This window comes from Emys orbicularis, chromosome 8, assembly GCF_028017835.1.
Source record: "Emys orbicularis isolate rEmyOrb1 chromosome 8, rEmyOrb1.hap1, whole genome shotgun sequence".
NCBI classification, from domain to species: Eukaryota; Metazoa; Chordata; order Testudines; family Emydidae; genus Emys; species Emys orbicularis.
Genome location: NC_088690.1, coordinates 4,106,023 through 4,133,540, shown reverse-complemented (window position 1 = coordinate 4,133,540; position 27,518 = coordinate 4,106,023). Strand labels below are relative to the sequence as shown.

Sequence of the window (27,518 nt, the reverse complement as noted above, 5' to 3'; positions counted from 1 at the left end):
CCGGCTGCAGCGAGTTTGGCCCCCGCCCGGCTATTTGCCGCAGGGGCCCATTACACCCCGAAGGGGGGGCAGCGGCTTCAGCAATAGTTACTGAGCATGCTCAGTAGCAGCAAATGGCGGGGGAGGGGGCAGAGGATTATAACGTCACACCGCTAATGGCAAGAAGCGCGCCTGCGCCTCACCAACTCCCAGCTGGGTTGCGCATGCGCGGTTCTACCCAGGCGTCTGGGCCGCCTCCTCGACTCACGTGATCATTGCTCCCCGCCCTCCGCTTTGCAGCGCGCAGAGGCTGCTGGGAGGCCGGAAGGAGCTGTCCCGGCGCTCCGCTGAGCGGGAAGAAGGTGAGGGAGGTTCGGCGCCTCCGCCCGGCCTAGCGCCCCCCCCCGTCTCCCCTGCGCTGCCCCCCACCCCGTGCCCCCCGCCGCCCCCAGGTCCCTGCGCTGCCCCCCCACCCCGTGCCCCCCGCCGCCCCCAGGTCCCTGCGCTGCCCCCCCACCCCGTGCCACCAAGCCGCCCCCAGCTCCCTGCGCTGCCCCCCCACCCCGTGCCACCAAGCCGCCCCCAGCTCCCTGCGCTGCCCCCCGCCGCCCCAGCCCCTACGCTGCCCCCCCACCCCGTGCCACCAAGCTGCCCCCAGGTCCCTGCGCTGCCCCCCCACCCCGTGCCACCAAGCCGCCCCCAGCTCCCTGCGCTGCCCCCCGCCGCCCCAGACCCTGCGCTGTCCCCCTTCCCCTGTGCTTCCCCCCCCGTGCCACCAAGCCACCCCCAGGTCCCTGCGCTGCCCCTCCCACCCCGTGCCACCAAGCCGCCCCCAGGTCCCTGCGCTGCCCCCCCCCCCCACCCCGTGCCACCAAGCTGCCCCCAGGTCTCTGTGCTACCCCCCCGGACCCAACCCCTGCGCTGCTGCCCCCAGGTCCCTTGCCCCAGCACTGCCCCCCCCCCCAGGCCGGACCCCAATCCCTGCGCTCCTCCCCGTCACCCAGACTTCTGCCCCTGTGACCCTCTGTTGGACAAAGTTTTGTGTGCTCCATGCTAAGCACTTTCTTTCTGGCTGCTGCATTCCTTAATTCATCAAAATAAACTTACTCTAATAATGGGGAGTGTTGATTCCACTAGACGAACCTGCCCAAGTTATTAATTCTCTTTCCTAGGCACTTGGAGTCTGACAATGGACAGCAGCCTTTGGTCTTCTCTGTGATCATCATGGCTTGTGTGGCTTGTCCCAGGATCAGCGACAGCCCTTTCTCCTCAGACAAGCATGCCCGTCTCATCCTCGCCCAGATGAACAAAATGAGAGGTGGGCATAATTTTTGTGATGTGCAGCTCCAGGTTGGTGAAGAAGGATTTAAGGTCCATCGCCTGGTCTTGGCTGCAAGCAGCCCTTACTTTGCTGCTCTGTTCACGGGAGGGATGAAGGAGTCTTCAAAGGATGTAGTGCGGATCCTAGGAGTAGAGGCTGGCATCTTTCAGATGCTCCTGGATTTTATTTATACAGGTATATTTATGTTTGCTATTCTGAATGAAAAGTGGAATGTTCACTTTATATAGATCACCTTGTGCTATGACAATTATTGACTGGCTCAGACCCTTAATGATGCTGCTGACCTGTGCAGTGCTGAAAGTACCATTCCTTAGCACATTTAAAACTAGGCTGGACTAAACATTTATAAAAGTACAATAGGAATCAGTTCTGTACTGGCATGGAGAGGAACTAGAGGATTTAAAAGGTCTTCTCTATCTCTACGTTCTAAGATTCTGTTCTGCTGTACAGCGAGGAGAAATTCAGTAGTGTGTGTTGTACTTACTACAAAAGTGAGTTGTCTCTATAAGTGTTTGGATACATATAAACATGCACATACTGTATACATGTGCAGGTATATATCACTATGCATGTAGTTGGCTGCTATTCATTAGCATGCTGGCCCTTTCCACCAATGATGCTGGCCTTGACTGTCAGTTTAGCTGTTTCTCCCACAACTTTACACTTCCATAAGACTCCTTAGAGTTGGAACCACCTTCCTGAGCTGATCTGTAAGGCCACCATCCTTTTTCTACCTTTTGTTTTGATGTCTTCAAATAATCGGATAACCATTAGGGCTAGGTTGAGTGACATTCAGTGGTAGCTTATCTATCTATCTTAAAAAAAATTCAGAATCCTCAAGTCACTCATGTAGACAAGTTTTACATAGCAATAACCTACGTAAGAATTTTCCTAATCCTTCCTCCCTCCTAGTATTTCTTAACTTTAAGCACGTGTATATTCCTATTGAAATCTAGTTAAAGCAGAGCCTTTGTAGGATCAAGGCCTAAAAGAAAGGGCGCAAGACGGGAATATTTTGTGTTTTGCTGATAAAGAAATTTTATATGCATCTATAAACATAGCATAAGTAGGTCATAGTTATTTAATTATGCTGTGGTCTTCGGTCAGTGAGTCACTGGAATAACCATCCAGCAGAAAATCAAAAAGACTTTGTCTGTGATTCACAGGAGTTCTGGGTTATCCCTCATATTTGTATTTACCAATTTTAATGTAAGTATGAGACTTCCAGATAAATTCCTTTTCAGATACTTGTAAACATCTTACTGCATTACTGAGCTGACAGTAATTTTGCAAGGCAAAGGAATGTTTAGTTCAAAATGACTAACTCAAATGGAAAAGACTAAGGCTTAGCACTGTTTAGGCTATTATAACATCTGAAATGTGGCCTGTTTGTCACGTGTGCCTCCTCTGCACGCAGGAGTAGTGAATGTTGGTGAGAGTAATGTTCAGGAGCTGATAGTAGCAGCAGACATGCTCCAGCTGACTGAAGTTGTGGACCTTTGCTGTGAATTTCTGAAGGGACAGATCGACCCCTTGAATTGCATTGGACTCTTCCAGTTCTCTGAGCAAATTGCCTGTCGTGACCTACAGGAGTTCACAGAGAATTACATCCATGCTCACTTTCTGGAAGTTCAGAGTGGCGAGGAGTTCCTGGCGCTAACAAAGGAGCAGCTTATTAAGATCTTGCGAAGTGAGGAGCTTACTATAGAGGATGAGTACCAAGTTTTCATAGCTGCAATGCAGTGGGTTTTGAAGGATCTGGGAAAAAGAAAGAAACATGTGGTGGAAGTGCTGGATCCAGTTCGATTCCCTCTGTTACCATCCCAGAGACTCTTAAAATACATAGAAGGTAATAGAGAGAAAGAAAAATTAAGAGTTTGTTTGGATGGAGTATTTGTCCTTGGTAAAGGATCACTGGGTTTTGTTTTTTTCCAGTTTAAAAATGTAACAACTGACTATTATACTAAAGACGTTTAGTTGTTTAATTATTCCTGGGGGAATTCTGTGCCCCTGCGCAGTGTAGAATTTTGCAGAAATTAATGTTGTGCATGCAGAATTTCCTTCCCCCCACATAAATTGGCTGCTGTGCTACTAGCCACCATTGGGGCCACTGGACTCAGCAGAGCCCAGCTGGTACATAGAAGACACTGCTAGGGGGAGGGAGAGGGAGCTAGAGCCAGTGGTTCCCAAACTTTCTAAGAACCTGTGAACCCCTTTCACTAAAATGTTAAGTCTCGCGAATCCCCTCCTAAAAATGAATATTTCCAGGGATTTTCTCCTTTACCTGAGTATAAATTATAAAAGCAGTGATCTTAGAAATATATATAAAAAATTATGACAAGCTTATTACACACTATTATTAATTATTATTTATCATTACAGTATTTTTATTACATTATGAAAACGGCAACACTCTTCCAAGATCTCACTTTCGTAGCTTGTATCACTTTGAATAAGCCTGTTATAAGACAAGGCTCCTATGTTTCATCAAGGAGTATCAGATGGGAAACAGCATGAAGGTATTTAAGAAGCCAACTCAAAGAGTTCCTCCTACACAAGCATTCAGGTCTTGAGCAGTCCAGGCAAACAATGCACGTTACAACAAAGCTTAAACTTGTTCTTCATTATAATTTTAAAAACAATACTAGCTCCCTATTTAATTTTAAAAACAGCAAAAAATATCCACCTCCCTTTCCATTTCTTATAAGGAGTCTTGGAGTTTAAATCTCCTGAGTGTGATAGATATGCTTGCTTTGATCTGCTTAGCTCTTGGAAGTCCAGGGGCCCTGGGCTGCTGGCCCCGTGCTGCTTGGGGTTCCTAGGGACAGCTCTCTCCGCCGTTAGGGAATTTTTTCCCGAGAACCCCCTGTAACATTTTGCGAACCCCCAGGGGTTCACGAACCCCAGTTTGGGAACCACTGAGCTAGAGGGTTCCTGGCAGCTGCAGTTCCCAGCATGCCCTAAGGGAAGGGGAGGACAGCACACAAGAAACTGTAAGCCTGGAAAAGAGCCTCAGGCTGTTTCTTCCTCTGGATCCCTGAGCTCTGGGGGGGAGAGGGCGGGTGTTTGGGCAAGGGGGGGGGGGGCACACGGCTGGGCTCTGGGGTGTGTGTGCAGGGGGTGTGGGTATCTGGGCCAGGGGCAGGCCCACAGCTGGGCTCTGGATGGGCGGGGAAAGGGGACAGAGAAACGGGAACTGGGTTGTCATAGGTGTTTCTTTAACTCTCTACTCCTGGGGGAATTTTTGTGTGTGTCTGTATTGTTGCAGATATACTTGCTGACAAGTATTTTGAAATAGATTATCAAAATAATTGAAACTGGTTTGATTATGTAGTGTTATTTTGACAAATAAAATTTGCAGAATTTTAAAATATCGTGCACACAATTTTTATTTTTTGGTGCAGAATGCCCCCAGGAGTATTTAATATATACTCACATTTTGATTTTAAAACTAAGCCTTTGTGAAACTTTTGGACCAAAATTTTCAAAATCTGCAGAAATCTGTCTTGGTTTGTTCTATGAGAAGCAGGGAGATGATGGTGATAATTATAGTTGACTTATATATTTTCCCTGTGGGTTGATCAATTACTGGTGTTTATCGTTGAAGGAAAAAAATAGTCACGACATGTCTTTCCTTTTAATTTTTCTTTTCCAAGGAGTTTCAGATTTCAGCCTTCGGGTGGCTCTGCAAACCCTGTTGAAAGAATATTGTGAAGTCTGTAAATCTCCCAAAGAGAACAAAGTCAGCAATTTTCTGCAAACATCTAAGGCTCGTCCCCGGAGGAAAGCCAGGAAGTATCTTTATGCAGTAGGTTAGAATCTGGTTGCTTTTAACCTTTTAAAAAACCTGTGACTTGATATTTCATATTGCATTAAAATCTTTTAAATTATTTGTCAAAAGGTAGCGCCAAAATAGTGTTGTGTATCTAATACAGTAACTTGTTGCTGGACTACAATTGTGAATAATGTGTTTATTAGTGAATAACTGGAGTGCATTACAAAATACAAATACATTCATATTTCATCTTTCCTGAATGCAGTATCACAGTCTGGAGTAGTCTTTCAGGAATCACTTGCCTCAGGTGCAGCGCAATAATGCAGCCTGTTATGTGTACTGTTCACAAATGGAAGATATGTACAAAGCTTGCACCCTATTTGTTTATATTCTTCTAAGGGTGTTAAGTTTCTTCCACCTTTTTTCCCTTTAAAATAAGCATTTTTGTACCAGGCTGGTGATCTTTGTAAATTAATAGGTCTTTTATGAATGATGGATATAATCAAAGAATACTCATGCCTTTTGCATTTGGGGTTATACTCAATTTTTTTAGTTCCACTGTTCATTTGATATGTTTACCCTCTGAATCGAAGTTTGTGCAGAAGCACTTTTTGCTAATAATGGAGGAGACCATTCCATGAGTTGATGTATTAAGAATTGCAAAACTGTCATGAGATTAAGGTCATAGGTCAGATAGCATTACTTTGCCCTTCGCTAGCACCTTTCATTCAGGCGTCTCAAAGTGCTTTGCAAACATATATTGAATTAAGCCTCCCAGTGGCCCTCTGAAGTCGGTACTATCATCTTAATTTTTCAGATGAGAAAACTGAGCCTGAGATGATGATGATGAATTGAATTGCCCAAGGTGTGTCAAACAATCTGTGGTAGAGCCTAGAATAAAAACCTTATCTCCTCCTAAGTCTCAGTGCTATCCCAGTATTATGCCTTAACCACAAAATCATCCTTCTTTCTCCATCAGATACTTAGTAAATCTAGGAGAAAATTTCCATTGATGCATAGTAAGGTGCTTCAGCATCTAATACTCTGGAAGGTGTTTGTATCCAGCTGTTCTAGCAAACGTTCAGAATCCCCAAATTGATAAGATTATCAATTGATCTCAAAGCGCTTTACAGAGGAGGTCAGCATCATCATCCAATTTTACAGATGGGGAAACAGAAGCATAGGGAGGGGAAGTGACTTGCCCAAGGTCACGTCAGCAGGCTGAGAATAGACCCTAGGTCTCCTGAGTCCCAATCCAGTGCTCTCTGCACTAGACCACACTGCCTCCCCAGTGATTTTTCAAACACTAAAAACAATATTGATTTCTCTGCTGGAATAGTTTCTGAAGTTCCCTGCTGAAGGAAGAAGTCTGATTTGATGAGCATTAGCATAGGCATGACTGCACGGAAGAAAGATGTTAGTCACTCTTTATAATATCTTTTGCTATTATTTTGGCTTTTTGTAACACTTGAACCACTGCATTAGAATTGGCTAGGATCTTGCCAAGGGAGAGCTGCCAACTTATGCATGTACTTTCTATCTGTTGCCTAGGTGGATATACTCGACTGCAGGGGGGACGCTGGAGTGACAGCAGAGCCCTCAGTTGTGTGGAGCGTTTTGACACCTTCAGTCACTACTGGACCACTGTGTCTTCACTTCACCAGGCTCGCAGCGGGCTGGGAGTGGCAGTGGTGGGAGGAATGATTTATGCTATTGGAGGTGAAGGATGAAAGGAATATGTTACTTTGGATCCCTATAACCTAGTATACTAGACAATTCCTGATGGGTGTTTATTCAACCTGCTCTTAAAAACCTCCAGTGACGGGAATTCCACAACCTCCCTTGGATGCCTAGTCCAGAATGTATAGTTGAAAATTTTTCCTAATGGCTAACTTAAATCTCTCTTGCTGCTGACTAAGCCCATTACCTCTTGTCCTACCTTTAGTGGACATGGAGAAAAATTGATCCCTGTCTTTATATGAGCCCTTAACAGATTTGACAGGTCACCCCTTAGTTTTCTTTTCTCAAGATTAAATATACCCTTTTTTTTAACCTTTCTTCATAGATTGGGGTTTTCTAAAGCGGTTTTTTTTTTTTTTTTTTTTTGTCATTCTCCTCTAGTCTCTCTTCAGTTTATCAACTTCTTTCCTAAAGTGTGGTACCCAGAATTGGACATAGTTCTCCAGCTGAGGCCTCATTAGTGCTGAGTAGGGAGGGATAATTACCTCTGTCTCTTACATGTGATATTCCTGTTAAAATACCCCAGAATAATGTTAGCCATTTTTGCAACTGCATCACCTTGACTCATGTTAAATTTATGGTCTACTGTAGCCCCCCCCAGATCCTTTTCAGCAGTACTACCACCTAGACACTTGTTCCCTATTTTGTAATTGTGCACTTGATTTTTCCTTTCCAAAGTGTAGTACTTTGCCTTTGTTTTTATTGAATTTCATCTTGTGAAATGAGACCAATTCTCTAATTGGTCAAAGTTGTTTTGAATTCTAATCCTGTATTTCATAGGGCTTGCAACCTCTCCCAGCTTGGTGTCATCCGCGAATTTTGTAAAGATCCTTTCAACTCCGTTATCCACGTCATTAATGAAAATATTGCTGGACCCAGTACTGACCCTATGGGACCCCACTAGATACATCCTCCCAGTTAGACAGTGAACTATTGATAACTACTCTTTGAGTACGGTCTTTCAACTAGTTGTGCACCCACCTTATAGTAATTTTCATCTAAACCTCATTTCCCTAGTTTGTTTATGACAGTGTCTTGGGGGGCTGGGTCAAAAGCCTTTCTTAAAGCAAGAAGTATCATGTCTATTGCTTCCCTTCTATCTACCAGGCCAGTAAACCTGTTAAAGAAGGAAATTAGATTCGTTTGGCATAATTTGTTCTTGGCAAATCCATGCTGGCTACTACTTATAACCCTATTATCTCCCACGTGCTTACAAACTGATTGTTTAATAATTTGTTCCAGTATTTTTCCAGGTATTGAAGTTAGGCTGCCTGGTCTGTAATTCCCCAGGTCCTCTTTGTTCCCCTTTTTAAAGAGAGGTGCTCTGTTTCCCCTTCTCCAGTCCTCTGAGGCCTCACCCGTCATCCATGAGTTCTCAGAGATAATTGCTAATGGTGCCGCAATTGCTTCAGCTAGTTCCTTAAATACCCTAGGATGAATTTCATCCGGCCCTGCCAACTTGAATACATCTAACTTAGGTAAATATTGTTTAACCTGGTCTTTTCCTACTTTGGCTTGCGTTCTGTCCCCCTTATTGCTAATTGTGCTGAGTATCTTGTCACCATTAAGCTTTTTAGTGAAGACTGAAGCACACTAGGCATTAAACACCTCATCCTTCTTTATGTCATCCGTTATTAGCTCTCCTTCTCTGCTATATAATGGATCTACACTTTAATCTTTCTCGTTTTCGTTTTTCTTAAAAGAACAAGTAGAAATTTACTGAAAGCTTGCCTTTCATTAGAGTTAGTGTCCTCTATTATTGTGCCTTGTTTGCTGAATGCATTGAATATATTTCAGGAGCATTGTACATTGTGATGGTACTCCCTTAAACATATGTCAGATTTTTACTTTATAACTATTATGCTTTACTTCTGAATGGGGAAGTGTAGGATTTTTGTTGTTGTTACCATACTATCAGTGTTAAGGGAACATTGATATAGGGAGAGTCTCATATTCTGACAAATAGATTAAACTATGGCGTAGTCAAGAATACCTGAGTGAAATGTGCATTAACTTGTGTACTAACTGGAAAAATATCTCCTGCAGACCAAGGTCAGAAATGACTTTGTCTTTCAAGTGTGTGTTTGTGCTCTTTGGGACTAAGTTACTATTCTGTATATGGATGTTATTGTTGGTGCTCCAAATTAATAGTATAGGAGAGTCCTTGACAGTTTTGATGTATTTTCCATTTTTCCAAAAGGTGGCACTAGATCGTAAGAATGGCCATACTGCTGGGTCAGACCAATGGTCCACCTAGCCCAGTATCCTGTCTCTGATGGGGGCCAGTGCCAGATGCCTCAGAGAGAATGAATAGAACAGGGCAATTTCAAGTGATCCATCCCCTGTTGTCCACTCCCAGCTTCTGGCAGTTGGAGGTTTAGGAACACCTAGAGGATGGGGTTGTGTCCTTGACCATCTTAGCTAATAACTATTGATGGACCTATCCTCCTTGAACTTATCTAATTCTTTTTTGAAGCCTGTTATATTTTTTGGCCTTCACAACATCCCCTGGCAACGAGATCCACAGGTTGACTGTGCGTTTTGTGAAGAAGTATTTCCTTTATGTTTTAAACCTGCTGCCTATGAATTTCATCGGGTGACCCCTGGTTCTTGTGTTATGTGAAGGAGTAAATAACACTTGACATTCTCCACACCACTCATGATTTTATAGACCTCTATCATATCCCCCCCCCCTTAGTCGTCTCTTTTCTAAGATCAACAGTCCCAGTCTTCTTAAACTCTCCTTGTATGGAAGCTTCTCCATACTCCTAATAGTTTTTGTTGCCCTTCTCTGTACGTTTCCAATTTCAGTATTCAAGGAGTAGGTGTACCATGGATTTACATAGTGGCTTTATGATATTCTCTATTTTATTATCTATCCCTTTCCTAATAGGCCTGACATTCAGTCAACTTTTTTGACTATTGCTTCACATGGAGCAGACATTCTTCAGGGAACTCTCCAGGATGACTCCAAGATCTTTCTTGAGTGGTAACAGCTAATTTAGATCCCATCATTGTATATGTATAACTGGGATTATGTTTTCCAATGTGCATTACTTTGCACTGGTCAACATTGAATTTCATCTGCCATTTTGTTACCCAGTTACCCAATTTAGCGAGATCCCTTTGTAACTCTTCGCAGTCTGCTTTGGACTTCACTATCTTTAGTAATTTTGTATCATCTGCAAATTTTGCTGCCTCACTGTTCATCCCCTTTGCCAGATCATTTATGAATATGTTGAACAGCACTGGTCCCAGTACTGATCCTTGGGGGACCCTGCTATTTACCTCTCTCCCGTGGGAAAACCGACCGTTTGTTTCCTGTCACCAGTTAGTGATCCATGAGAGGATTTCCTTGTTATTCCTTGGGACCAATTTAGTAAAATTGTCAATTTAAATTACACCTCGGTATAGTATAAACTCCATTACAAAAAGAGCTTTTCTTTTCTCAGCTGGTGATGTCCAGGATATGGGAAAGTTAGCTCAGTCTGTCTAAAATGAAAGTAGTGTGTACAAGTAGTAAAAGGAAACAAAAGATATACTATATGTTAAATGCTATAGTCTTTTAAAAAAAAACCCACAACAACCTGTATTTTCCTACCTATGTTAGTAATAGCACTATAGAGTGAAATATTTCATGCAGAAGCACAATGCTGCAGTGTTTCACTCACAGCTGTTTTGGGAAACCATTGCTGAAAACCATTTTCAGCGATAATTCAGTTTTCTGGTGTAGACAAGGCTTTTGTTGCTTTTGCACTTTGGCAAGATGAGAGCAATGGCCTCAATTCAGATATTGTAAGCGAGGGGCTGTTCCTGTGGCAGGAGCTGGACAGTGCTTGTATATCTGAATTGCAGAATATTCTAACACTTGTTCTCAACCTGCGGGCTGCTTGTGGCCCAATCAGCATACAGCTGCGGCCCATATGACATCCTCAGGGCCGCATAGGTAGCACAGATATTGTGTGGATGCAGCCCACATAACACACAGAGAGCTGCATATGCAGCCCACAGTGGTAAATAGGTTGAGAACCACTGTTCCTTCTAACTCATCTATTTGTTTCTGCCTTTTTTGTACCAAGGAGAAAAGGATTCAATGATCTTTGACTGTACTGAATGCTACGATCCTATTATTAAGCAATGGACAACTGTGGCCTCCATGAACCATCCTCGGTGTGGACTTGGAGTGTGTGCATGTTATGGTGCTATCTATGCTTTGGGTAACTATACAGTTTCCTTTTGGTAAAGCATTTGTTCATCTGATCAAATCAGTTTGGGGGTTTTAAATATTAACATTAAAATCCTATAATACTGAGAGTTGAAAATCAGCGGTTACTTGTCACTTGCAGCTGATGGGTGTTTTTATGAGTGCACATAGGAGAGGTGCCATCATTTCCAAGCAAAGCATCTTAGCCAACCAATGGAATAATGGGTATTTTCAGAATGACTCCATAATACCCAGACCAAAATATGTGTATGTAAGTTAGTCTGATTTAAAAAAAAAAAAAAAAAAAAAAAAAAAGCATTCCACAACACCCAGTCAGACTTTCTACTTCTATAGTACCTTTATCTGAGAATCTGTGCTGTATCGGACATTAAGCCTCACAGCCCTCTGGGATGGATGGATGGATGGGAGAACCAAGGTAAAGAGAGGTTAAGTGACTTGTCCAACAAGTTCAGTTGCAGAGCTGAGACAAGAACTGAGAAGTCCATGTGCTCTTAACAACCAGGCTCACTACTAAATTGTTGTAAGACCCTAAATACATATTTCTCAAAGGCTTTTAGTTAAATAGACCTTCACTATCACGTCAACCTAATAAAATGTATCTTATTTTAAAATAAGGAATACCAACGTATGTGACTTGCAAAAACAAGTTGCTTCACAATCTTGTGAGCACCTGTCTGATGTTATCTTTCCCTGAGTCTCATCATAGATCTTATCTGTGCTGCAATCCCACAATTGATAGCACACAAGCGTATTACTGTGCCTGCTTGAAGCCCTATTGAAGTAATCAGGATTCTGTGTAGGTGCAGCAGTCCTCCTGTACACAGTCTATTGCAGGATAAGGGCCCTAGCGTGTAAGCTTCTCTGAGCAGGGGCTGTGTGGTTACCCTCGCTGTAAAACACAAAACTCATCTGGTGCTATTTAACATTTGCATATAACAAAAGGAAATATCCAGTAATTGTAATCTTCCACCCACCTTATTGAGCAGAACTCCAAAAGAATCTTATTTCAATAACTGGGCAAAGTTACAAGGTTCTCCCAAGAATCTTACAAGATTCTCCTATGTCACTTAAGCTCTGTAAAATAGACTGTTATACAAAGAAGTGGGTGGGGAGGGGGGAATGGTAAGGGGGGAGCAGATCCTTAATTATGCTTTATTTGGACTTTTAATTATTTAAACAATAAGCAAAAGGAAAATCTGACATCAGCTGCCATGCATGTGTCAAAAGAATTCATAGCTGTGTGCATGCCATCCATATCACTGTCTTCTAATCTGTGAAGCAGTATTTAGGAGTTCGAAAGCTTTTTAAAACCAAACGCTGAAGTGTAACAAAAATCTAATATGCTAGTATTGTATACCACTGGGAACGTAAAAGAGATTTGGAGTGAAAGTTATGGGAACGTTTTAGTTGCTAGAACAAAACAGCCCAATATCTTATCTAGTCCAGTATCCTGTCTCCAAAAGTAGCCAATTCCAGATGTTTTATATATGCCATAGTGCCCATAATTATTCAGTACTAATAACATGGAGGAAATTGTTTTCCCTAGGTGATGATCTCCTCCTGCCCTGAAACGTAAGACTTGCTAGCCTTATAATTGTTTTCTTTATTCTACACGTGCTTTTGTTGAATCATACTAAGGTATTTCCTTCCATAATTATCTTTGGAAAAGACATGTAGTTCTGCGTCATCAAACTTTACCTGAATATTTCTTTTTTGCAGGAGGCTGGGTTGGAGCAGAAATTGGCAACACAATTGAAAGATTTGACCCTGAATTAAATAGCTGGGAACTAGTGGGCAGTATGGTTGTGCCCCGCTACTATTTTGGGTGTTGTGAAATGCAAGGTGAGTGGTTTTTGGTTTGGCTTTCCCACATGAATAATAACCAATAGTTCAGAGAGTAGTTGTATTGTATAAGGAATTTGAAGCTTTACATTTCAATCAGGGATTCCTACCTGTGTCTGCCTTGCAACTTTGTAAAACTTCTTGAGCTCTGAGGTGCTTTCAGCTCTGTGAGTGTATCAGTGGTTCTCCTCCTTTCGGCCATTTCCCCTTTTCTGATACATTGTTTTATTTCTGTGGAACTTGACCTAAAGGTCTCCACTCATCTAACAACAATATAAACCCATGATTTAATAAACCAGCTTAGAAAATTCTTCCCTGCCCTATCTGTTACCCTTGAAAATAGTTTTCCTGTGGTTGTGAACATGAAGTCCAGCCAGTATTGACCATCTCAAAAGACAGAGCTCCAAAGACACATCTTGTATGAATGTTCTTAATAAATATTTGCACTCAGGCCTCACAAGTGGTCACCTGGCCTTCCTCGGCTAACTTAGGGTATATCTACAGTGCAATAAAACACATGTGGCTGGCTCGTCTCCGCTGACTCAGGCTGAAGGGCTCAGAGCCCCGCAATCTAGTGTCCCATCTCCAGCCATTGGTCCACACACCATTGTCATACTGTCTCTTCCGTACACTTATCAAGCTCAGTCTTGAAGCTAGCTAGTTTTTTTCCCCCCGCTACTCCCCTGGGGAGGCTGCTCCAGAACTTCACTCCTCTGATGGTTAGAAACCTTCGCCTAATTTCAAGCCTAAACTTGTTGATGGCCAGTTTACATGTATTTGTTCTGGGGGCCACATTGATGCTTAACTTAAATAACTCCTCTCCCTCCCTGGTATTTATCCCTCCGATGTATTAATACAGAGTAATCATATCTCCCCTCAGCCTTCTATTGGTTAGACTGAACAAGCCACGCTCTTTGAGTCTCTTCTCATAAGATAGGTTTTTCTTTCCTAAGATCATCTTAGTAGCCCTTCTCTGCACCTGTTCCAGTTTGAATTCATCTTTCTTAAACATGGGAGACCAGAATTGCACACAGTATTCCAGATGAGGTCTCACCAGTGCCCTGTATAATGTTATTAACACATCCCTGTCTCTACTGGAAATACCTCGCCTGATGCACCCCAGGACCGCATTAGCCTTTTCACAGCCGCATCACATTGATGGCTATAGTCATCCTGTGATCAACCATAGCCCCAGCTCTTTCTCCTCCCCTGTCACTTCCAATTGATAAGTCCCCGGCTTATAGCAAAAAGTCTTGCTGTTAGTCCCTAAATGCATGACCTTTGCACTATTAAATATCATCCCGTTTCTATTACTCCAGTTTACAAGGTCATCCAGATCTTCTTGTATGGTATTCCGGTCCTCCTTGGTATTGGCACTACCTCACAACTCTGTCATCTGCAGATTTTATTAGCACACTCCCACTTTTTGCGCCACGGTCAGTAATAAAAATGTTAAATAAGGTTGGTCTCAAGACTGATCCCTGAGTAATTCCACTAGTAACCTTCCTCTACCCTGAGAGTTCACCTTTCAGTATGACTTGCTGTTGACTTCCCTCTAACCAGTTCATTATCCACCTTTCAGTTCTCCTATTAATGCCCATCTTCTCCAATTTAATTAATAATTTCTCATGTGGAACTGTATCAAATGCCTTACTGACATCCCGGGAGATTAGATCTACTGTATTTCCTTTGTCTAAAAAATCACTTTGTTTCTACCTCTTGACTACAACAATTGAAACAATTGTAGAAAAATCAACAATTACTTTCTATTACATATTGCAGTTCACTAAGCTTGGAACAGATCATCTAACTTTAAGAAACATTCTAACAGCCCTTTCTTAATCACCTGCTAATCACTCGGTTTATAAACAAAATTCTGACTCCCTGCCTCAGGGGCGCAAACTGGGAGCAGCACTTTCCTGTCTCCTCTGCAGAACTCATTGCATTGCACACTCAGGCTGCCTGCCCCTGAAGCTTGCAGTTTGCGGGGATGGGGGGGCAACGCTCTGCCTCGTCTCTCTCTCCCCCCCCCCAACTCCGCCTATGTACTTCTACCCTGCAAAAAACCCCAACAAAGCACTGCAGCGAGTCTCAGAGCCTAGGTTAGCTGCCTCAGGCTCACAGTTTGGGGCGTAGTGTTTGGGCTCAGGCTGGAGCCCTGGCCCTGAAACCTGGAGAGGAGGGAGGGTCTCGGAGCCCGGGCTCCAACCCAAGTCTAAATGTCTACACTGCTATTTGCAGCCCTGTAGCATGAGCCTGAGGCCTGGTCTACACTACCCGCCTGAATCGGCGGGTAGAAATCGACCTCTCGGGGATCGATTTATCGCGTCCCGTCAGGACGCGACAATCGATCCCCGAATCGACGCTCTTACTGCACCAGCGAAGGTGGGAGTAAGAGCTGTCGACGGGAAGCCGCGGAGGTCGATTTTGCCGCCGTCCTCACAGCGGGGTAAGTCGGCTGCGATACGTCGAATTCAGCTACGCTATTCGCGTAGCTGAATTTGCGTATCTTAAATCGACCCCCCCCGTAGTGTAGATGTAGCCTAGGTCAGTTGATCTGGGCTCTGACTCGCTGCCATGGTGTTTTGTTTTGTCTTTATTTGTTGCAGTGTAGACATACCCCCCCTTGTGGTTTGTATATGTTGTTTCTGGGCCAATAGAAGATGTTGGTTTCCATTCTTAAGTGATTTTAATGAAAGGATCAAATTAGTATTGTGTGATATACAATTAAACTTATTTTCTGTGATGCTTGCTCTGCCTAAACATAGATTTCATAGGAAAAGCCCTGTCTCTCCAGGTTTAATTTATATTGTCGGGGGCATCAGCAATGAAGGAATAGAGCTACGTTCTGTTGAAGTCTATGATCCAATATCCAAACGCTGGTCTACGCTTCCTCCAATGGGCACCCGAAGGGCGTACCTTGGCGTAGCTGCCCTCAATGATTGCATCTATTCTGTTGGAGGATGGAATGAGACACAAGATGCACTTCCTACTGTAGAGAGATATTCCTTCGAAGAGGTACAGTAGAGTGCCTGGGAATCTTGCAGACTTTATTTATTAGGATGTATAAAGATGCTAACATATGCTGCCTATTCCCCGATAATTTTTTTACTCTTAATAGTGGTAGATTGTGTTGTCACCTTGGCCGTTATGTACCTGGTGAGAACATAACTCAAGTTGATGAGATAGGAAATGGAGCTTGTTTTAAAATGTTTATCTGTTCCCAGTCAGTAATCTGGAAACTACATTTCAGGAGCCTTCGAGGTGGTGTCCGTATACTTGCTGATCTTTCGAGTGTATCTATCTAATCTTAATCATGTAGTGTTTGAAAAGCATGTGTGTGCTCTTCTGGGTAATTGGAAGCTAACCAACACACTAACAATAAACAGAAGGATTGTAGCTACTAAATACCCTGGGGAATGTGGGAGAGCAGTTGTGCTATAAGTTGTTCAATATATTACTCCAGATACTAGACAGGTTTATTAGACACAATAGAATTTACCATAAAACCAGCTCGGAAGTGCTGCTGTTATTGCTTTTCCCTCTGAATCAATACCAAACCAGTATCCCAAAATAGTGTTAGAAGTCCCGGTGCTGTCTGTAGGTTCTGACTGAAATTCTGGCTACTGTGGTTCTGTAGATTCCTGTGGCACTTTTCATAAGAGTAGTGTTGACAGTCCTGGTGGTTTCTACATTTTGCCTCTACCGTCCCTTTAATTTGCAATGGGGATGTAGTTTTCTTCACTTCTTGTCTCAAATTATTGTGTGCTGTTCCTGTGCAATGCTAAACCGCTGTTGTGCTCTACCCCAGAGGTGTACATAGATGGCCGGGTCTCACAAAACCTTACATCAATGGGATTGCTTATGAGAATAAATAAGGTTTTGCAGGATCAAGCCCAGCTTTGCAAAGTGCTTTGGGATCTTTCAGGGTGGAAGGTACCACATGCATGTACGGTACCGTTGTTGTTATTAGCATGTTTGAATCTGCTTACAGTAACTAAGTGGTCATTTGGGGGACTTCAGACATTTCAGTCAACTTAGAGTTATTCTCTTGGGAAGTGGTGGGGAAGGGGTACATATGCCTAAGGGGCTTAATTATAGCAAAGCTATTTGCTGATTATTTAAAAAAAAAAAATGTGTGTAATATATATAAAAAAATGTCTCCCCTTATTAGGAGAAATGGGTTGAGGTTGCACCGATGAAGGTACCCAGAGCTGGTGTGTGTGTTGTGGCTGTGAACGGACTTCTTTATGCCTCGGGAGGCCGAGCTTCTAGTCATGATTTCGCTGCCCCAGTGACCTCGGACTCTGTTGAAGTTTATAACCCTCATATGGACACATGGACTGAAATAGCAAACATGATCACAAGCCGTTGTGAAGGAGGTGTTGCTGTGTTATGAAACAGATCTTCAAAGAACTCGAGGAAGACTAGCAGGGGGAAGGATGAGCATCTGGCTTTCTACAGACAATGAGGTTTCGTGCTTCTTTGGCCAGGATCCTCTTCTACTATGTGGCTCTTGTGTGGAGTTGGTAGAGGAGCAGTGTGGAGTTGGTAGAGGAGCAGATCTCAGGTAGGTTTGTAGGGCTTTTTCTGAGCAAAAGGGAATTAATTTGCCCCTAAAATGACAACTGGCCAATCTGGTCTATTTCATGAAATACCATCTGTTGAGAGCAGAAATGCCTTTCATGACTAGATTAAACTAATTGAATGTGAAACAACTGGGGACTATTTGGAAAATTGGACCTCATCTGAGAGATGACCTTCCTGTGTGCTGGGATGACTTGAAACTCCTCTGTGTTCCCAGGATGGAACAAAGTTAGTATCATTAGCAGGACTTAAAACCTAGAGGGTGATTCCTTTACGAAGCTAGGGCTTTATCTGAAGTAAAGAGCAGCTTGGCTGTTTCCTTAGCATTAGGAGTTGTCTTTTGCTGGCAGAGAATGTGCCAGGTGAGGCTGGTTTAAAAAAAAAAAAAAAAAAATTATCGTTCCAGTTGCAGTCTTATCTCGCTTGAGGTTCTCTTTAGCTTCTGGATAAGCACCCTAGAAATTAACTGGAGGTGAATTGTCCTTTGTCCCCCAATAGGTTTTCTGGATAAAGGATCTGGTGATAAGTGGCTGACAGTCTTACTCCACTGCTTCTCTTCCTGTAAAGCTCAACGTAATTTTGCTTGTTCATGCTATTATAATACTGGTATCCTGTTTCTCTGTGGGTGGCAGGTGCTGCTCTCCACCCAAGGGTGGACTTTCCCTTCCCTACTTTTCCAAGAAGTGACACCAGTGACTCATAAATGGTTAACCTGTGTGCTGGTCATAGGATTTTTACTGAGCTTTTCAGTTGGAAATGTCATCACCTTATTATAGTGCCCACTCTTCCTTCTGCCTTCACTGGAAGGGATTACCCTGTGCACGTGTATACACATATGGGGACTGTCGGGTGGTGGGATTAACACCCTTCTACAAGATGCTGCTGTTCTTTTCCACTTCCAAAGATGACACCTCTGGCTTGCACCCTGCCTTTTCCAGGTTGAAGTAGACAGAAATTGCAACAGAAATTGGCTGTGTTCCATTTCAAAGTGATGCTACTATTCATTTTGCCATTGTCTTAAAGGTCCTATATTTAGCGTGAGAGTGCTTATTGGGAAAATATTTATTTTTTTAGCAATTGTGACACCATTTCCAGATTTTTAATCTTCCTGTTTTAAACAAAAAACACACCTGGTACTTGAAGCTTCTGTTTGCACCATATTACTGCGTTGTCTTGGCTGGGATTGAATAAGTCACCTGGGACTCAGATACAAGTCACAAATGAGGCTGTCCAACACAGCACAATCAGACAATCTTCTGGAACACAAACCAGCATGGAAAGTGTAATGCAATGGGAAGCCTTCATTGTGTAGACAGAGGGGCACCCACTTTCCAGATCAAGGATGTTACCTGCACAGTATGAAGTTGTCTGGGGGGGGGAAGCTTCCAGTTTGTGTAGTAGCTACTCTGCAAACTGAGAATTTACATATTCAAGGACAAAAATGTTAACTGCACCTGCTGACATTTGCTATATAACAGAGTGCTGGCTTCTCTGATCCTTTAAACTCCTATATGCTTTTGCTTCAGGAAGGACTTCTAATGGTTGTGAAGCTAGCCCCTATTTCTCATACCTTTAGTTTGAGCCAGGTGAGTTTGCTTTTAAATTGCTGTATACTTCTCAGAACTAGCTGCAGGTCATGAGTGTATACCTAAGTAATAGTGGAACTGTGTGGTTTTTACACTGAGTGCTTTTTTTTTAGTAATGATGGCGAGTGGCATTGCTGTTATCTGTAACAAAAATGAGTTTGATTTTCTTGTTGAAACTTTGTGTTTAACTTCTGACTAACATTGAGAAAAACCAGGTAAACATTGACAGGTTGTTTTTAAGCTACAAAGAAATGTGCTTCTGAAATAAAATATTTATTGTATTTCCTTACTACTGGTGAGATCCTTTGATTTAAAGGATCTTTGGGAAATGAGGGCTAATTGGATAGCTAACCTGTCCTGCATGCTGCCTCCTGATTGAAAAGAGCTGAAGAGGGAAATGTATTACAATCAAGCATCTGAAGATTCCCATGCTTCCCACATTTGGATACTATTAAGATTTCAGTTGGGTCCTGCAGGCTTACTTTATTATGGTCTCTTCCGCCAGCTCCTTATCTCCCTCATGCTGGAGTCAGCGAGGCATTTCTGTTGTACCATGGAATAGTCCCTTTGACCAGTGCTCATGACTTTCATCTGCTGGCTGACGGTTGTGGGTTTGCAATCTACTGCCGCCACCACATACCTAGTCTTGCCCATAAGAGGTGGGACAGCTTCTACAATTGCCTCATACCAGACTGTGCTGCCATGGATCTCTTGCTTATGTTTATCAAACAGCCATGTTGAATAAGAGGGAGTGAAACAGTGAACTTTGCTTTTCTTTAAAAATTCAATTTTACTTCCTCTGCAGCCAAACAACATATCACTATTTCCAGGGTCTGCTGTTAAAGGTGCAAAAGTTTAACAGAACCTCCTCTGAAAATCCTAGCGGTTAAGGGATGTAGCAAGTGTTACACTAATTAGTGCTATATAAGGGGAGATGGTTGCATTCTTTAAGAGCTACAGACTTTGCAGGTTGTCATGGTTCTGGCAGTGTAAATGGCTCACGAATCTTAGAGGGAGCTATCCTCTTCTATACCCCTTTCATATCTGTAGTAGATACGGCTCATTCCTTTTCTGAAGGAACAAGGAAACTGGTGGCTACAACTGGAGGTTGTAGGGAGGTAATTCTGTTAAAATGCAATCCTACCGCATTATACATGTGAACATCATCCCTAAACTCCCTTCTTCGTTGGGATCTAAGCATTGGTAAAACCTTTGCAGCTTACCTTTAAATATCCATTTACTGCAGACTTTTCACTTTCAAGCATTTATACCTACTGCTAGCTGGATTTCTACTGATGGAACGTTGGCTTAGGCCACACCCGAAAGTCCATTAAGTTTATATTACACAGCCATCACCCACTTAAAATTTTTCGCCTTCGTTGACTATAGCAGGAAGGAGGGGCATGAAAAGATTCCTGTAGAGAAGCTTGCACTATACTTCTCTAGCACATTTAACACTCAACCCATTGTGAAGCATCTACAGTTTACAAATGTACCGAGTGGCGAACAAAAAACAGACTTAACCCATCCAGTGTGTAGTTGCTCAGCCCCTATTAGAGTACGACGACTAGATTTCTGTGCAAAAAAACTGCTTGGGTTGCCTACTGGCAGCAAGGGAGCAATGCCAGCTGGCAGGAGGCACGCCATTCCATAGCTCACATCAAGCATGACACACGTTGCCCCTACACACTGTTGTCGTCATAATCTGTATCTAAAAGGTGTTATGTAAGGTGGTATCTGCAAACTGGTAACACACTAGTCGTTAATACTAGTGCGTGATGTATGTGTGGGTGGTGTCTGAAGAATCAGAGATGTGGGCTGGAAATATGTTCTTAACCAGTGTTTTGCAAGCAGTGCACAAGCCCAGTCTATCCTAGACAAAGGAATGTTTTCACCTGTTTTCCTGTCTCCAATTAAATTAAGCCAGATAATACCTGAAAGGACAAAGAAAAGTACATCTACATCTATGGTAAACAAAGCCATCAACCTAAATGAGCATGGGGGAAGACCACTTTATGATCACAATAAGGGATGGAGCCTGCTCAGGAAGCCTTCCTGGCTCATGAAACAGAGACAATAGATTTTTGGGAAATATAAGCCAAAGCAGAAAGCCATTTTGGCATCCATCACAAAGGGGGAGCTGTGCCCTTTCAGTGCATGAAGAGTGGATCCTCTGGGCCTGAAAACAAAGAGTAGCTGGAACTGACTATAAGTGAGAAATCGTACAGTGTAACTTGTTGAAACTGAGTTTTAGCCACTAGTAAAAGATGTTTTGGTTTTTTTACTTGTAACCATCTCTCTCATCTATTCTTTTTTATCTCTTAAATCTCTGTTCTTTGTTAATTAACATACTCTTGTTTTATTGCAAAACCCCCATCTCAGTGCTGTGTATTGAACTGAAGTCCTCAGCAAAACTAACAGACTTGTGTGTGCTCTCTCTCTTTGGAGGCAGTGAACTTAACGTGTGTGAGTATTCAGCGAGCAGGACTGGCTGCTGTTGGGGAGACTCAGAATGGGAGGAGTTGTTAGTGTCACCCTGCAAGAGGGGAGGGTGAGGGCTTTGTGCCGGGGCTCTGAGTCAAAGCTGCACAGCCCAGAAGCACCCCTAGTTACAGGGAAGGTGCTGACAGAACCCCTTATTGGTCTGGGTGAACCCCCCATAACATTACAGCTAGGGCCAGTGGCTAGTAGTAGTTCATAATGTTCTACTGCACCCTTACAGCTAATGGAAGAGTGACATGATTTATCCTAACTGAAATCCTTATTTTATACTTATGGCTAAGCTCATGTTCCTTTGTTTCCTCGGGTGAAGGATAACTTAGGGGTCCAGTAAACCTCTGAAATGTATTCTGCTGAAACTCATCCCCAGATAAAGTTCCTTTTCCTTGCTGGGTGTGGACACCATGCTGTCTTCTTCCCTGCGGGTGATTTTTATAATGCAAGTGATCTCTTCCTGCAACCTCTGATACAAATGAATAGCTCACTTAATTTGGCCACTCCTGGTTTAAGGCATTGGCCTGTTTCCTTTGTCTGGAGAAAACTTGTTTATCAACTGCCCTGCCGGGTTTAAACACATTTTAGTCACATATTCTGGAAATAGCTGTAAAGTTCTCTGGGGGTTGACCATACATATATCATGCAAGAATATTAATGCTCAGTGAGTTATTAGTTTTCCAAAGATATATTATATGCCATCTTTTGTGTAAATATCATGACAGTGTGCCGTTTGAACTTGGGGTGCTCTTAGGGTCTCTGACACTCTTTAGATAAACACTGATCTCAAGCTTGACATGACAAACCAACTCTTAAATAATTTACCATGTTTAGCATATTTTCTCATCAGTAGAATTTGGGTCAGGGAAGAATCTTGTCCTATGGGGGTGTAGGTGTGGTATTTACAAACAGCATTACAAAAAAAAAGCGCTGTACGTATCATAACCTTGCACATCATGAATCTTCCAATTGTCTACAAACTTAAATATAGTGCAGTCATTGTTCCATTTTCAGTGGGAATAGGAAGTGCTTTCATCCCATGGTTTTCAGCCAAAAGGCTTCTAACGTTTACAAAAGCTACGACCTTATTCCTTCATTGCAGAACTTGGCACACCTTATAATTAAACCTCTTGACCCATCCTTGTTTTAATGATTATTCTTTATAATACATCAGTTCAATCTATTCCCAAACATTTAAATGTATATTACAGTAGTACCCAAAGATCTCAGTCAGGATTGGGCTCTTGCTGTACAAATAAGGGAAGATGCATACTGCCTTGAAAACAAGCTAAAGAGAGTGAATAATGTATATATAAATCAGAAAAGTTCCTTTGGAAAAAAATAAATATGATAAAATGAAACCTCAGTCTGTTGTAAACTTTGAACCAACTGTGTTTTATACCCAAGATGCTTTGCCTCCTGTTTGGTTTGGTTTTGAAAGCTATTTCAGGATAAAGTAGATAACACATTAGAAACTTACTTTTAAAGGTATGTGGGAACAACTTGCTTGGAAACTGGTTGCTCCCAAAGTAAGCATCTTGCAAGCTGCTGTTTTCTGATTTCTACTCATGGATGTAGACCTGGAAGCATAGAGAAGCTAAGGAGTTTTACTCCTATTAGAACTTCATACAAAACTCTGCAGTGGCTTGACAGAAAAAAAAAATTCTTGTCTGTTTATGATGTTTCACTTATTTTTACTTGCACTGTTACTTATCTGGTTTATGATGTTTCACTTACTTTTACTTGCACTGTTACTTAGCTGCTTCTCTGGATAAACATCCATAAGTCCCAAGGTGACTACCAATGAAAATATTGCCACCACTGTTAGTAATACCCTTAGGGCTTTAAACCAGCTGGGATAAGTAGGAAGAACGGCAAGGTCATAATGCAGTGCTACCCCTAAACCAATTATCACCATGATTGCAGCTTGAGTGAGGTCATCTTTAAAAAGTATGGCAAACCAGGCTAATAAAGGGGGAACTATACTGTTCCCCAAGTTCATCCAATCAGGCTTGGCTGGGCTATTTTCTGGGAGAGCAAATCCCCACCTGACTCCTCCTAGAAAAGAGACTATAGTGGCCCCATATGTCATTTGAGCAAATGCCAGCTCAGGGTAGTAGGTCTGTTGGATAGCCATTATCACCGGCACTGAAACAAATGGAATCAACCCTGCAAGGCCCAGGTAAACGGCAGGCTTTGGTGAGTCCTTTAGTGACCTCATATCATGGCGCAGAAGCCCCAGTTGTTGGGGTTCAGGTTCTTGTGGTTTCTTTTTCTTTAAGCACCGGAGGGAGCAATGGAATTCCTGGGCCTTGGTTACACAGGCCGAGGCCTGGCTGAGGAACTGAGATCTCGACGGACGGGAAAGAACTCTCTGCAGAGGGAGACTGGGAGGAGAAGAACAAATGGTCTTATTCCTTCCATACTGTAGTAGTCTGTGAAGGGTCAACTTCTGGAGCTGCAATTACAAAACTTATTAAGAGCATCTGACAAGCACTTGTTAGCCTGGAGAGATGATTAGTTATACCCTATATAAAACTAAGGCCATCTGTGGAAATCTACTGTCTAGTATGTTAATAGGTTTATAAAGATTCCCCCCCCCCCCCTTCACTTAAAGCAGTGATTCTCAAACGTTTGTACTGGTGACCCCTTTCACACAGGAAGCCTCTGCGTGCGACCCCCCCCTCCTTAAATATATAAACAAGTGTGTTTAATTTATAACACCATTATAAATGCTGGAGGCAAAGCGGGGTTTGGGGTGGAGGCTGACAGCTTATGACCCCCCACATAATAACCTCATGACCCCCTGAGGGGTCCCAACCCCCAGTTTGAGAACCCCTGTCTGAAAGGGCACTGCTGCTTTTATGAGAAGTTGGCTGTTTCACTACATTCTAACACAAACAGTAGCAAACATTACACAGAGGTTACAGAAATAGCTGCCTTCCTCCCCTCTTTCTGACATGGCCGTGATCTGCGAAGAGATTATCTGCGCTTGTGTTCTTTTTGCTGCTGTAGGGTGAATAAAGAAGGCCTGAAAGGTTTCCTCCAACTACGTTCCTTTCTTGTGTTTTCACACTAGAAATTCAAGCCCTCCTTAGAGCAGAAGTTTCTATGATGAGTAGGGAACTAGTGCAATGATATCATTAGAGCCAACAGAACAGAGAGTAAGTGAAAGGGGAAAGGATTGTAAGGCCCTGGCTACACTCGCGGATTCACAGCGCTGCCACGGCAGCGCTGTGAAGCGCGAGTGTAGTCGCGCCGCCAGCGCTGCAAGTACTCCACCTCTCCGAGGGGAATAGCTTGCAGCGCTGCGAGGGAGCGTGTAGCGCTGCAGGCGCTGATTACACTGGCGCTTTACAGCGCTGCACTCGCTGTGCTCAGGGGGTGTGTTTTTTCACACCCCTGAGCGCAGCAAGTGCAGCGCTGTGAATTGCCAGTGTAGCCAAGGCCTTAGTCACTTTAAAAACTTGTTTTGAAACACCTCGTTACGTTTAATTGACTAAGATTTTGGATAAAAAAAGTCTGTGTTAAGGATTAAGCACCTTCACCTTAACAATTAAGGTGCTAGAGCTCACAATAAACACCCCTGTGATCGCCCTGAGGCCCTCTTGCAAAAATTGACATTCCTGAAGTTGCTGAGGAAAAAGCACAATGCCTTTCTGCCTTCTTTATATTCAGTCAAAAGAGAGCAGCTACACAACTTCTAACAAATACTTTGCAGATTGTGACCTGAGAGGGTGGAGACTGTATCATCACCATGATGTTATAACTGTTTCAGTGAAGAGGAATTTTGTGGTGCATATATGATCCAGACTATACACTTAAGTTCTTAAACCCCACTGATTTCAGTATGGTTACAGAGACACAACTGAAGGGAGGATTTGGCTCTTTAATTTTAACAGCTATCAAATACCAGTGACAAAACATATCAGTAAGCCTGTGATAAAGCCATGGGGCTGAGTTGCGGTTCAATTATGCCAGGCAAAAATCAGGGGGAAAATGGTTTACAATTCTGTACATTTTAAACATTAGAAAAGTTCCTTTGGAAAAAAATAAATATGATAAAATGAAACCTCAGTCTGTTGTAAACTGTGAGCCAACTGTGTTTTATACCCAAGATGCTTTGCCTCCTGTTTGGTTTGGTTTTGAAAGCTATTTCAGGATAAAGTAGATAACACATTAGAAACTTACTTTTAAAGGTATGTGGGAACAACATCGCTGTACAAGGTGAAACATATTTGCCTTAGCAGAAGGCCCTAAGGGATGGAAAAAAAAAAAAGTCAGGAGAATCAACTTAGTGACAGTCTATACTAGGTAGAATATCCAAGTTTAGAGCATGTCTCAGTATAAGTTACTACAACAATTTGTTTTCCCTATTGACCGTTTTGTTTTGTAAGTAAGAGGAAGCAGATCAGGACTATGCATCTTGATTTTTATCACTGTACAGCTAATAACATATCTGCTGTACTCCTATAGCCAATTAATTATATTGAACTTTTACAGGACATTTTGTTTTCAAGTCACTTTACAAGCTAAGGTCATTAACTTGTAATGCATTTTAGTGCCAGATCAGGGCCTAATTATATCTCAAGGTGCCCCTGAAGTAGGAAAATAGCTCCATTTTACAGATGGGGAAACTGACAAAGTGTAAATGGTTTGTCAAGTCATTGAGCTGGTTGATGATAGAGCTGGAATTATAATTCCGTCTCCCAGCCCCAAATTGAATCCACTAATCCTACCAAAAAAATTCCTCTAAAGGTTGGCAGTTTCTAGGTAATATTACCACTGTTCCTTTAAAAAAAGAAAAACACCTAGAGAAGATAAGTGTGATTACAAATAAACATTTTAAATGGGTCCACTGTGTATTAAAAGCATCTAGAATCCCCAACCGAGGGGCTCGCGTTGTAAAATGAAGCGTTTACAATCTAAATAGCCAACACAGCATTCACGGGGAACTGTGGAAGAGACTAAGTCATTTGCCCAGAGAAAGTCTGTGGCAGAGGTGGGAACTGACCCCCGGAAGCCCCCTGCTCTATTGTAATTAACACTAATAGATACGGATGGTCTGGGTGTAGCCAGAGGCCGCAGTCTGGATCCGTTTCCTTGCCCTAGCTGCTGTGCAAACACCCCCACTAGTGCCTCTTCTCTCTGCAGAGAGCTCCAGGAAATCAACCCCTACTTGCAGAGGCGCCTTCCCCTAGGGGAGCCCAGCAGCACCCCACCCCACCCCGTCCCGCTGCCCTCACTCACCCTCCCAAGGAGCACGTCCACCCGCAGCAGCAACCGGCTTCCCGTGCAGGGGATGGGAAGGGACGCAGCATCCGGCAGAAGGACCGGGGCTTCCCGTGTGCGCTGGGTGGAGAGCCCCAGTCCAGAACCTGGGCCAGCCGCTCTAGTTCCGCTCCGGCAGCGGAACAGCCAGACCTGCTCCCCAGACTGGCTGGTCATTTGAGGTCTCGGGCGTTACAAAAAGCTCGCCTTGCCCCGAGTTTTCCAGCAGTGAAGAGGGTGGGAGTGGCGGGGTTAAAAGGCATCAATTCTAAAGGGAGGAGAATTGATATTAAAAAACAAAATACAACAATGTATCTCACTGATGGAAAAGGCGATTCCAGACAGGTTATGCTGGGCATGACTTAGGTAATGTAAGTATTTCCATTGATGGAGAAGGGAAGGAGAAGGTTAGCTCTAGCTCTAGCGGTTTGAGCATTGACCTGCTAAACCCAGGGTTGTGAGTTCAATCCTTAAGGAGGCCATTTAGGGATCTGGGGCAAAAATCTGTCTGGGGATTGGTCCTGCTTTGAGCAGGACTAGATGAGATGACTTCCTAAGGTCCCTTCCAACCTTGATATTGTATGCAGGCTATCAGTACAGTCAAAAAGCATGAGTCAGGCACCCCCCCCCCTAAAAATCAAGGGACTGGATAAAGCACTTGCATGGGTGCAGGATCAG

At 43.1% G+C, this 27,518-nt stretch overlaps 2 protein-coding genes across 2 annotated transcripts; one reads left to right on the top strand and one right to left on the bottom strand.

Annotated features, from left to right (window-relative positions):
* Nucleotides 1–278: 278 nt before the first annotated feature.
* Nucleotides 279–17,857, top strand: IPP (intracisternal A particle-promoted polypeptide). The gene is made up of 9 exons (XM_065409495.1): nt 279–341; nt 1,152–1,495; nt 2,739–3,170; nt 4,978–5,133; nt 6,648–6,815; nt 10,916–11,053; nt 12,781–12,903; nt 15,701–15,921; nt 17,078–17,857. The coding sequence occupies exons 2-9, from the start codon at nt 1,204–1,206 to the stop codon at nt 17,300–17,302; spliced, it is 1,755 nt and encodes a 584-aa protein (XP_065265567.1). The 5' UTR covers nt 279–341; nt 1,152–1,203; the 3' UTR covers nt 17,303–17,857.
* A 4,844-nt stretch (nt 17,858–22,701) lies between these two features.
* On the bottom strand, nt 22,702–26,879 carry TMEM69 (transmembrane protein 69). The gene is made up of 3 exons (XM_065409628.1): nt 26,820–26,879; nt 25,761–25,825; nt 22,702–24,027 (listed from the first exon to the last, which is right to left on the bottom strand). The coding sequence occupies exons 2-3, from the start codon at nt 25,803–25,805 to the stop codon at nt 23,299–23,301; spliced, it is 774 nt and encodes a 257-aa protein (XP_065265700.1). The 5' UTR covers nt 25,806–25,825; nt 26,820–26,879; the 3' UTR covers nt 22,702–23,298.
* Nucleotides 26,880–27,518: the final 639 nt, after the last annotated feature.

Coding starts and splice junctions, on each gene's coding strand:
- IPP (XM_065409495.1), top strand. CDS start 1,204: ATGGCTTGTGTGGCTTGTCCCAGGATCAGCGACAGCCCTTTCTCCTCA. Junction 1,496..2,738: donor CCTGGATTTTATTTATACAG/GTATATTTATGT, acceptor CTCTGCACGCAG/GAGTAGTGAATGTTGGTGAG. Junction 11,054..12,780: donor TGGTGCTATCTATGCTTTGG/GTAACTATACAG, acceptor TCTTTTTTGCAG/GAGGCTGGGTTGGAGCAGAA.
- TMEM69 (XM_065409628.1), bottom strand. CDS start 25,805: ATGTTTCACCTTGTACAGCGATGTTGTTCCCACATACCTTTAAAA. Junction 24,028..25,760: donor GTTCCCACATACCTTTAAAA/GTAAGTTTCTAA, acceptor TTGTAATTGCAG/CTCCAGAAGTTGACCCTTCA.